This window comes from Chelonus insularis, unplaced genomic scaffold (genome assembly GCF_013357705.1).
Source record: "Chelonus insularis isolate UGA/USDA-ARS -01 unplaced genomic scaffold, ASM1335770v1 contig_346_pilon, whole genome shotgun sequence".
Classification (NCBI taxonomy): Eukaryota; Metazoa; Arthropoda; class Insecta; order Hymenoptera; family Braconidae; genus Chelonus; species Chelonus insularis.
Window position 1 is genome coordinate 560,405 of NW_023276510.1, and position 11,650 is coordinate 572,054.

General features: G+C 28.1%; 2 protein-coding genes across 2 annotated transcripts; both read left to right on the forward strand.

The window, feature by feature from the left end:
* Positions 1 to 473: 473 nt before the first annotated feature.
* Positions 474 to 5,250, forward strand: LOC118066449 (uncharacterized). Its single transcript, XM_035082491.1, has 16 exons — positions 474 to 561; positions 635 to 754; positions 1,129 to 1,246; positions 1,327 to 1,591; positions 1,766 to 1,897; positions 2,049 to 2,139; positions 2,214 to 2,350; positions 2,423 to 2,555; positions 3,454 to 3,537; positions 3,650 to 3,767; positions 3,863 to 4,112; positions 4,190 to 4,318; positions 4,624 to 4,714; positions 4,790 to 4,926; positions 5,010 to 5,142; positions 5,200 to 5,250. Exons 1-16 carry the CDS (start codon positions 517 to 519, stop codon positions 5,248 to 5,250), a joined length of 2,034 nt encoding a protein of 677 aa, XP_034938382.1. The 5' UTR covers positions 474 to 516.
* Positions 5,251 to 6,106: 856 nt separating this feature from the next.
* LOC118066450 (uncharacterized) lies at positions 6,107 to 10,342 on the forward strand. The gene is made up of 12 exons (XM_035082492.1): positions 6,107 to 6,253; positions 6,332 to 6,451; positions 6,571 to 6,688; positions 6,925 to 7,021; positions 7,697 to 7,829; positions 8,728 to 8,847; positions 8,916 to 9,033; positions 9,107 to 9,371; positions 9,433 to 9,538; positions 9,805 to 9,941; positions 10,007 to 10,139; positions 10,242 to 10,342. Exons 1-12 carry the CDS (start codon positions 6,107 to 6,109, stop codon positions 10,290 to 10,292), a joined length of 1,545 nt encoding a protein of 514 aa, XP_034938383.1. The 3' UTR covers positions 10,293 to 10,342.
* The last annotated feature ends 1,308 nt before the right edge of the window (positions 10,343 to 11,650 follow it).

Below are 11,650 nucleotides of genomic sequence, written 5' to 3' on the forward strand. Positions count from 1 at the left end.
CATCTCCTCAGCATGCTTGTATTTAGTTGCATCTGAAACAAATTGAGAATTAAGATAATGATAATATAAAATCTTTCTTTTTCAAATGAAACAAAGTCAGCAAATAACAATAATAGTAAAGGTGTTGATATTTTTCTCGTTTATACAAATATGAGATGTAGCAAAATATTTTCTATCGATTGGGAATACCAAGAATAAAGTCGTCTTTAAACCGAAGGTAATGCATGTTTTATTTTACACCTTTCCGTTAAACTTTTTTCCAAGTAAGTTGGCAGTACACTATCTAAAATGTATACCATCAATGTCAATCACTCACAATCACACGAGTTTTCACACATAATTTTTAGATGAAAAAAAAAGAGACTTTGTGATGATCTGAGAATAGATCATCAGTTAGTAGGTTTTTAAAAAATGGCTCAATTACTTGATGGTGAAAAATATTTTAGAGAATTAAAATTTTTATCGATCATAACAGGAAAATGGCCTTTTCAACCGAAAAAACAAAAATATTTTTTCATGTTTCTTCTTTTTATGTTTACTGTAACCGAAGTTATTGGTGAAGTAAAGAGAACGTTTATAAGACAAGAGAACAATTTTAATTGACAGTGTGCTAATGTTTATTTGTTTCATCTAGATAACTGCCATTGTGAAATTTTATGATGATAAAGAACTTGTATTAGAATCCGTGTCACCAATTATTATTACAATAGGGGCGTACTCCAAATATTTCAGTCATATGTTTAACACAAAATCAGTACGCTTTATTTTGTACTTTCAAAAAATATGCATGATTAATCATCCTTCAAATCTACTTATCAGTAGTGCCATAATTAAGGAGCATCTGTTCAAACAATTCAATTTGTTTCATACTTAAAAGTGATTGTTTCTTGCAGTTTATACTATTTATCACGAATTCTATCAACTCGCGATCTGTATTCTGTCTCTAAAAAGCTGTATGATAAGCTTGACTTTAAGTGATTAAGACATGAAACCGATCATCCAAAAATTCCCTTTAGTTTTTTCATTTTCTGAGCCGTTTAGAAATGTGTACAAATAACCTCTTAAACAGATACTCCTTAATTATAATTATTATTCTTAATGTTTATTAATGTTTTTATTGTATGACAGTTTACACGAATATTAGAGAAAATGAAAGAAACTTGGCGTTTCCATTCATCTCCATCTGAGCAGAAAATTCTTCGTGAATATTCAGACACGGGAAGATTATACACATGGATACTGATAAGTTGGAATCAAATATATTGATATTTTTTTATATAGCTCTGATCATTTTTAGAGAGAATACATTTCTAATTATTGTTTCAGTCGGAGCAATTGCAACGACTTTCTTATTTACAGCGGAACCGTTATTTCCAAGAGTTGTAAATTTTTTGTTCAATAAGAATGAAACAGTACCCAATAGGTATCCCGTTCCCGTGTATTGGGTCGGTGTTGGCATGGAAGAAAATTATTATCTCCCATTAAGTTATTCGACACTGTGCATATGGATCATAATAAATGTAGAAGTGACTGTGGATACTACCTTTATTGTTATGACACAACATGCTGTTGCACTATTTGCAGTTACTGGGTAATTAAGGATAATTATTATATCTTTAAATTTGCCAAAAATACCCGAATATAATCAAATAGACGAGATTATATATAACCTCGTCCATTAAAAGAATTACAAAATATACTTTGTATAATTTTTTTTCAAACTCTTTCCATTATAATCGTTTATTCTAAACCGAAATATCTTCAGGCATATATTAGAAAATATTCCAACTGAAGAAGATTATCAGAAAGACCAAAGGCATAATAAGGATATATCTTTGGATGATCTACGACATCAGCATTACCTAAAATGCATAAAAAGTCATAAAAGAGCAATACAGTTAGTATCAAATAGAAATTTTATGCGAAATTCTATTGGTTTCGGTGACCCTACAATGTAATGATGGATTGTTGTACAATAACAAATCATTCAATTATGGGGTCACAACAATTACAACATACACATATTTATAATTACCCTATTTTTACAGATTTGCAAAATATTTAGAAACAGTTAACGTATGGGGTTTCGCTGTAGTCATTGCTCTCCACATACCAATAATGAGTGTCACAGCAGCTCAAGTAAAAAAACAGAATTATTTTTATAAATTCAAACTTAAATAAATGAGTAACTCATGTCTAATTATTTTAATTAGATCACAACGCAAGCCCAAAATATTCAGCAATTTCTTAAATATTCTACCTTTGCATCTATTCAGCTATTTCATTGCTTTGCTGTTTGTCTCTTCTCCCATCAATTGATAACGAATAGTACACTCATTCAAAAATCTGTGTAAGGTTTATTATATTTATCAAAACTACCTGGCTTAATTTATGGTTACTATGTAATGAATGTTTTTTATAGAATTGAAGGTTTGTGGTATGAATGCGATCCTAAAATTCAAAAGCTCCTGACACTCGTGATAATGAGAAGTCAACGAGAATGTCAATTAACTGCTGGCAAAATGGTATCAATATCAATGGACACTTTCACAGTGGTAATGTTACATTTGAAAGAAACAATTCATTCATAATAATAATGAAAATTACTGGTTTCTCTTTTTAGATTGTCAAAACAGCAGCGTCGTATTTCACTATGTTGACACAAACCCGTCAAAGCTAAAGCTTACCTATGTGCAGTGGAAACGATAAACAATTAGTGATCCTTAATGACCATATATGTTGAAATAGATATAGTTAATAATTACTAAATATTCTTATCATTTCAATAACTCAATATCTGCTCCGAAATATGCATAATTTTAAATTAATTACCCTTTTCTCTGTATACATCGAAGTACTAACAGGTGATATTAAGTACAATCCAACATCTTCTTTGTTTGATTTAATTTATCAATATCTATAACTAAGTTTCTATTTTATTTCTGCACTTTTTTTTCTTCTATTATTCATAAATGTATGAGAAATTTGCAACATTTGACATATATAATCGCCTAACGTCTATAAGTTCCCCTAACAAATCGAAACCTTTATAAGATATTACACATTATTATTATCATACATTGACGAGTAATTGACGTTAGCAATTTAAACGTCTATCAAAAATAATATCAAGTAGATATTTGTCAGAGAAAAAAATTAAATGTAAAAGAAAAAAAACAGAGAAAATCTTTGTTAAGAAAAATACTATTTAATATGGATTTCTTTGATAGAAGTTATTACAAACTAATAAAAATAGTAACTTCCTTCATAGGAAGATGGTCATTTCAAAGTTTACCAAGCCGGTTATTTTTTACTAGTGTATGTGTTTCCGCTCCTTTATTTCAAATGACTGGTGAGGTAAATTGATATAACAAAATTAGGTAGAATATTCCACCTATTATCAATATTGCTACAATAATAATTACTAATATCTTAAACTTATCGTTGATTTAGATATCTGCTGTTATAGTTTACTTTGATGATAAAAACCGCGTATTAGAATCTATTCCTCCACTCATTACTGATACGATTGGTGTTGTAAAATATATAAACAACGTCATCAACTCAAACTTAGTTCAGTTTCAAAACATTTTATGTACACAATATTATTTATTGTTATATAACTTAAAATTTTTGTAACAAAGTGTAGATTAGAGAATTGTTTGAACAAATGAAAGAAAATTGGTTCATCTATACGGGTAAAGTTGAACAAGATATTCTTCACAGTTACTCCAACTATGCCAAAAAATTTTGCTATGGATATGTAGGTACATAACATCATTTAATTCCTTTATTTTTGTTCTTACTTTCAATTATGCGTTTACTAGAGGACTGTACGTATTTATTATAAAATGTATTTTAGGATTAGGATATACGACGACAGCTCTATTTCTCATAGAACCAATTTTACCTAGAGTATTAGCTTCTTTGATGAACCTCAACGAAACAATTCCCATCCGATATGCAACACCAGTCTATTGGTATGGATTTGATATAGAAGAACATTACTACTATTTAGTACCTCTTTCAAATCTCGGAGTAATTTTTATACTTGTAAGCAACTCAACAATGGATATCCTTTTTATCACATTGATGCAGCATGCCGCTGCCTTGTTTGTTATTACTGGGTAGTATTGAACCAAATTATTTTATTCATTTTATATTGTTTTTTAACTCCATTGTCATCTAGGTACATGATGGAAAATGTTCCAACTGAAACAAACATGGATAATGAAAATAATGATGGAGATGATTACCTGGAAAATATTCAATATAAATATTATGTGAAGTGTATTAAAAGTCATATACGAGCTATCAAGTATGTACTTTATATGTTCATTTAGATATTTTCAATACTAAATAAGTAAATTTTTTCTAATGATAAAATAAAAACATAATAAATAACTTTGGTAATTACCTAAAAGTGAAGTTGTATTCTGATTATCTCACGAATAAACATGTTGAGATTCTAAACACTTGAATCCAAATTCAGAAAATGTATTGTTTCTACCAAATTCTCATCAAAGAATTAAAATTAAAGTTGAGTCCCACTTACTAGGTAATCACCACAATTGTTTATATTGTAATAATTTATGACAATTGATTGATTTATCGATATTCAAGATTTGCTGAAGATCTTGAAGCTGTTAATGTTTGGTGTTTGGGCATAATTATAACTTTAAACGTGATAATGTTGAGCGTTACTGCAACTCAGGTGCACAATTGTCAATAAATTTTGCTTAAAGTAGGTAAAACAAATAATTATAAATAAAATTCATAAATTTTAAAGGTTGCTACCCAAGCTCAATCTTCAGAAGAACTAGTAAAGTACGGTATATTTGCAGTGGCTCAATTGCTTCATATATTTATATTTTGTTTTTTTTCACAACGATTGATGAACACTAGTGCAAATATTCAACAATGCATGTATGAGTTCATTCACTAATCAAGTAACAAAACAATGTTTTTTTATATTAAAGAAAATTAAAAAGATAAAATAACAATTATAGATGTAATGGATCATGGTATAAATGTACACCTAGAACCCAAAAACTCTTGACATTAGTAACACTTAGAAGCCAACTACCATGCAAACTCACTGCTGGAAAAGTAGCAGTATTATCTATGGAAACTTTCACTGTGGTAAGTAATTTAAAATTATCTTTCATTCTAATATCTAAGATTTTTAATGTTCAAAAGATCGTCAAAACATCTGCTTCATACTTTACGGTGTTGATGTCAATGCAATAATGTGAATATATTCCAATAAAAATAGTACCTCAATCACAAATAGATATATAACACGTCTTGATATTTATTAAAGGTTTGTATTTTTTTGAAATGTTATACTTAAAAGAAATATAGTAAATAAAACTATGTCCAGTTGAATTAAAAATGATTTTTTCTGGAGTTTTGTATTGACAACACTCGACTTCAACAATATAATTTCGTTATTTTCACAAGGCAAAAATTAATGTATTAACGATTTTACTTTAATTCCACATATGATATTTCCTCTTCTTTTTAAATAATTTGACATATGTTGTACCGTCTTTATATAACAATTACCCTGGTATAGAATGTCCTTTTTAACCCACATTTTTCCCATTGCTATAATTATTCCACTTTGTGTTACAAAGAAGCTACCGTCCATGCAACTTCCATCTTAAGTGGATAATTAATGTGTACGCAATTAGTGAATATGATACGATTGATCATTTTCTTTCCATTCATTTTAATTATATGTATATTTGACAATTATACATGTATAGTTCTACTTATTATTACTTTGTGCTAGCAATGAAGAAGGTAATTACGTTTCCTATTTCAAATTATCTACATACATATGCCATTAAAATTATCTTTGTGTACAATTTTGACATGTGCTGTGTTACTCTGTGATATACATTTCTTACCGATCGAAGTTGTGTTTCCAACTATTATTCTACTTCTAACTGAAGCGTAATTAAATTTAGCAATTTTCACGTCCATCAAATATCATACAATACTCCCAATAGTTGTAAGAACTGAAAACTTAATAATCAACTGCAGAACATTCACTTGTTTAGTGTAAATAAGAGAACTCGAAACAATCATACATACTACCATGAATTTCTTGAAAAATAATGACAGTTATGGAGCTGTGAAAATTCTAACTTATATGATGGGTTTTTGGCCTTATCAAAATTCTGCAGAAAGATATTTTTGTGGTGCTTTATCAACTCTTGTTTGTTGTGTGGTTTATGTGCCTGAGGTAAAATTGTTATTAAGTCTATAAAAACATATTGAACAAAATTTGTCTAAATACTATATGTTCTATTTCTTTTATTAGATCTTCGCTGCAATTGAATTTTACGATGATCGAGAAGTCATTCTAGAATTAATCGCACCTTTCATGACAAACATCGTTTCGATTACTAAATTCATAGTCAACATGTACAATCAAAATTTAGTAAATGTCCCTCTACTTTTTTTATTTACCAACTTAAACAAATAGTTTAGCTAATGTGATTCGTTGCAAATAATTCAAATTGGTTAATCAATATTTATTTAATATTTTTTTCAAACCAGATAAAGTCTCTCTTCGATCAAATAAAAATAGATCTCAAAAGTTATCCAAACGAGAATGAATGTGCCATTATTCAAAGTCATACCAGATTTGGAAAATTATTGGCCCATGGATATATAGGTTTGGATAAAGACTTATCGTTATTCATCATTGTGGATGTTAAAAAATCTGTTAACAAAATTTTTTAGGCGCAATATTCACCGGAGCATCAATTTTTACATTAGAACCGTTAATCCCTAGAGTGTTGAATTTTCTGCTGAACAATAATAACACCATCCCATTAAAATTTTCAGTGCCAATATACATACATGGAGTAGACATGGAAAAACATTATTACTTAATCATGTTTTTCATAGGCATTAGCATTTTAACAGTAATTAATGTAACTGTAGCTTCAGATATCATGTTCATCGTATTATTACATCACGCAGCTGGGTTATTTGCAGTCACTGGGTAATTTTTACCCATTCTTTAAATAATAAGTTAGCATAGTTAAACTTATTTTGCAGTATCTATTATTTAGGTATATGATGAATCATATTCCAACTAAGGAAGATTTGGATCACAGAACTGTACGGAAAAGTTCCTTAACACTTGAAAAAATTCAATATAATCATTACATAAGGTGTATTAAAAATCATAAAAAAGCAATTAAGTAAGTTTATTCGAAACAAAAATAAAAAATGATTGGAAGATAGTCTGTAATATTTTATTCAAAAAAAACTTTAGATATGCTGAAGACTTGGAAAGAGTATATGGATGGTGTTTTGGCATTGTTATTCTTATTAATGTACCGATAATGAGCGTTACAGCGATTCAGGTAATAAATAATAAATTTTAATTAATATCTTAATAGCAGGCAGTGCTTAAGAATAATTTTTCGATAGGTTACTACTCAAGCTCATAATGTAGAACAGATTTTGAAATATGGTGTATTTATTATTTCCCAATTAATTCATTTATTTTTTGATTGCTATTTATCCCAACAATTGATAAATTGCAGCTTGAAAATTCAAGAATATGTGTAAGTTAATCATTTTTTATGATGAAATAAATACAATAGAACGAATAATTTTAAAAAAGTTCGAAAAATATTTTTAAAAAATAATAAAAACTTCTTTTGTACAGAATGGCTGGACAATGGTACATAACTTCACCAAGAGTTCAAAAACTCGTAACGTTGGTAACTCTAAGAAGCCAGCTTCCATGCAAACTTACAGCCGGAAAAATAATGGTACTGTCACTTGAAACGTTTACTTCAGTAAGTATATTATAAAAATTTTCATTAAAACATATAAATATTAAATTTAATGAATGACCTTTTTTAATGATGATTTACAATTTTTAAGTTTGTAAAAACGGCTGGTTCATACTTTACAGTAATGAGTTCAATGCAATGAATGAAAAATCATCTTTGTAGTCATTGCTCTGTTATAATAAATTAAAGTCTAAATAAAAACAAACTCATTAACTTTGTTGTATACCACAAATAATTAGTTGATTATTTATCCTGCTGTTAATCTTATTTCCCCCAATAAGTTTGTTTAGCATAACTCACATCCATTACTACAAACATAGTATAACTGTTCAACATCGTTGTTCTGTTGAGGGAAAAATTGTATAGAAACTCTACACGTAGATAACTAGTCTAATTATACGGATGAATTTTGAAAGGCTTTTCATATCACCCTGACATGTGTTTGGCTACCCTTGTGTCATAATGACGTGTTATGAAACTTCTTTACCGATCATAATTTTCTATAATGCAATTATTTTCTATAAGCTGGAGTATAATTGAAAGCAGTTATTTGTACGTCCATCAACATTATTATACCACCATTATTTTAAAAATCAAAGAACGAAGTGAAAATGAATAAGACTATTGAGAACATTCATGGCATTACTTAAATAGAGAAACATTCATAAATTCAAAATACTACAATGAACTTTTTTAATGTCAATAAAAAAGAATTTGGTTTTATAAAATATATGGCTTCTGCTGTTGGTATCTGGCCATATTATAGTCCAATAAAACGTTGGCTTTATTGCTGTACACTTACAATGATTATTTCTATCTGTCTTTTTACACCAGAGGTAAAATATAAAAATTAAAAGAGCATTTTGAGGCTTCTACTTTTTTTTGTAATAATTTTTTATAGTTCCTTGCTATTTGGGCCTATCGTGATAATAAACAAGTCGTTTTAGAATGCTTTGCTCCTTATCTTATTAACTTTTATACAACTGCAAAATTTCTTACTAATGTTTGTAACCATGAACAAGTGAGTGTTAATTATTAATGGGTATTTAAAATAAATCATCATTAAATAAAGTTCACTTTTTTTGATAGATTAGAAAACTGATTGATCAAGCAAAATTTAATTTACAAAACTGTAAAACTAAAGGAGAATATGATATTCTTCAGTACTACTCGGAGATTGGAAATGTACTTGCTGCTGGATGGGCAGGTTTGGAGATTAATCATTGTTTCTTCTACTCCTTTATTAATAAAAATAATATTTTTAATTGCTTCTTTTTTAGGAGTAGTATACATAGGAACTTTTTGTTACGTTTTTGAACCACTAACACCGCTAGTCTTAAGCTTCATTTTTAATTTTAATAACACAGCTCCTTTAGAATTTTCGATTCCATTGTATTTTTTTGGAATCAATGCGCAGAAATACTATTTTGAAATTCTTCTTTCAACTGGATTTTTTATTTTTATATTAATGAATATTACCATTGCTTCTGATTCTATATTCATCATTCTATTAGTGCATGTTTCTGGATTATTTGCAGCTACAGGGTAATTTTTATCTCTATATTACATGATTTAGTCTTTAGTTGAATTATTTTTAATTACTTAGGTATTTGATGAGCCATATTCCAACTCAAGAAGACATTAAAAACGGAACTTTACCATTCGACATAGACGTTCCGCTTACATTGGAGAATATTCAATATAAGCATTTTGTTCATTGCATTAAAAAACATAAAGAAGCTATAAAGTAAAATTTATTTTTAATTTTTATTATTAAGGGTAGTAAAAATTTATTTAATTGTAACTATAGGTATGCAGAAGATTTGGAGAAAATATATGTATGGTGCTTTGCCGCGGTAGTATGTTTAAATGTACCCCTTCTAAGTATAACAGCTATGCAGGTAAACCATTTTGATGTCTTTTGAAAATGTTGTTAGATAGTAACAAAAATGATTTGATATATTATTCATTATCACAGATTACTCTTGAGACAACTACTGTCCAAAAACTTGTAAAATATCTTGTATTTGGTGGTGCTCAAATAATACATCTTTTTTTTGACTGTGCTTTATCTCAAAAACTCATAGACTTCAGCACAAATATTCAAGAATATTTGTAAGCAATATAAATTTAATATTATAGTGATCGTCTGTTGAATAATTAATCAAATTAATACATAGAGCAACTGGATTGTGGTATGATACTCCCAAAAAAGTTCAAAAACTCATAGTATTGGTAACTTTGAGAAGTCAACTTGCATGTAAACTGACTGCTGGCAAGATTTTGGTATTGTCACTAGAAACTTTTACAACGGTAAGAAAATTAGCATAAGAAATTCTGAGAAAATAGTTGAACATTAATTGAATTATCTAAACAAATTTTTATTTTTTTCCATGATTATTCTTACTTATAAAGTTTGTGAAGACAGCTGCGTCTTATTTCACAGTTTTAGCATCGATGCAGTGAATGATGACAATTATTTTATTTTTCTAAGTAAAAAAATTTATTTTTATAATCATTCTTGACATCTAAAGAATATTGTACCGTCAAATTTGTAATGATATATATTTCATATATATAGAAATTTAATAAAATAGCAAATTTATTAAGTATAATCATTGCTGCACTAATTTTGAAAAAATGAATTTAAAAAGTTATAAATATTATCATTTTCAGTTCACCTACAATGATTTAGCATTTAGATTTGATTTATTAAAAAAATATTATCATCATTATACTAAATTTTATAAATTTATTCTTAGATTTCTTGTGCGATCGTGCATTTTCACAATCGAAAAGTTAGAAATAAATTACTTGGATCATTTTTGATGAATGTTATTTCAATTGCCAAATATATCTTTTATACTTGTAATTGTAAAAAAAGAGTAAGTATTTAAATAATTTACTGAGCATCTTGTCTTATAATAGATATAAGTTTGATGAAAAAATATGTATTGAATATAGATGAGAATCCTCTTCGATCAATTAAAAAAAGATTTGAAGGAAGATGAGACTAAAAAAAATTTTTACATCTTTTTTTGGATGATCCACATAATCATGACAACTATAATTACAATAGAACCACTATTTCCACGATTACTATATCATTATCGAAATACGAATAAAACTCTTCCACTGAAATTTTCAGTCCCAATACATTGCTTCAAAATTAATTTTATTATGGGTTTTTTTAGCAATAAGATGAGAAATATTTCTGTATCAGGAGACGAAAATAACGCAGAAGAATTGAATCCTTTATCAACGTTCAAAATACTTCAATATTCTCACTATTTGAAATCAATTACAAAATATAAACGTGCTATAAGGTGAGTGCTTTTGTATTAATTTATGAAAAGTAAAAATTTGGTGACTAATAACAATAATAAAAGTTACAGATTTGCAGAAGATCTAGAGTCTATTTATATTTGGTGTTTTGAGGTAGTAATTGTTCTAAATATACCATTTGTCAGTGTACCAGCAACCTAGGTAATCAAACAAGAAGCCGCAAACAAATAAGATATCCTGCTAGTTAATTTTATACATGCCGTATGTATTTAAAAATTCTGTTCGTATCATTCTGACATGTAGCATATACTCTAGTGCCATATTTGACATACCATGAATTTTTTTTCAATTCAAATTTTCCCTGCACAATATTGCTCTATACCTGTCATAACGTACAGTGCATTTAAACTTGTGCCTGGAATAGTAAATAGTGAATATTGCACTATTCAATAGAATGCATAGACTGCATAGTTAAATATAGACAACTATTTAAAAGCAGTAATTTACCCGTCTATCAATTCTGTTATGTCACGATCTAC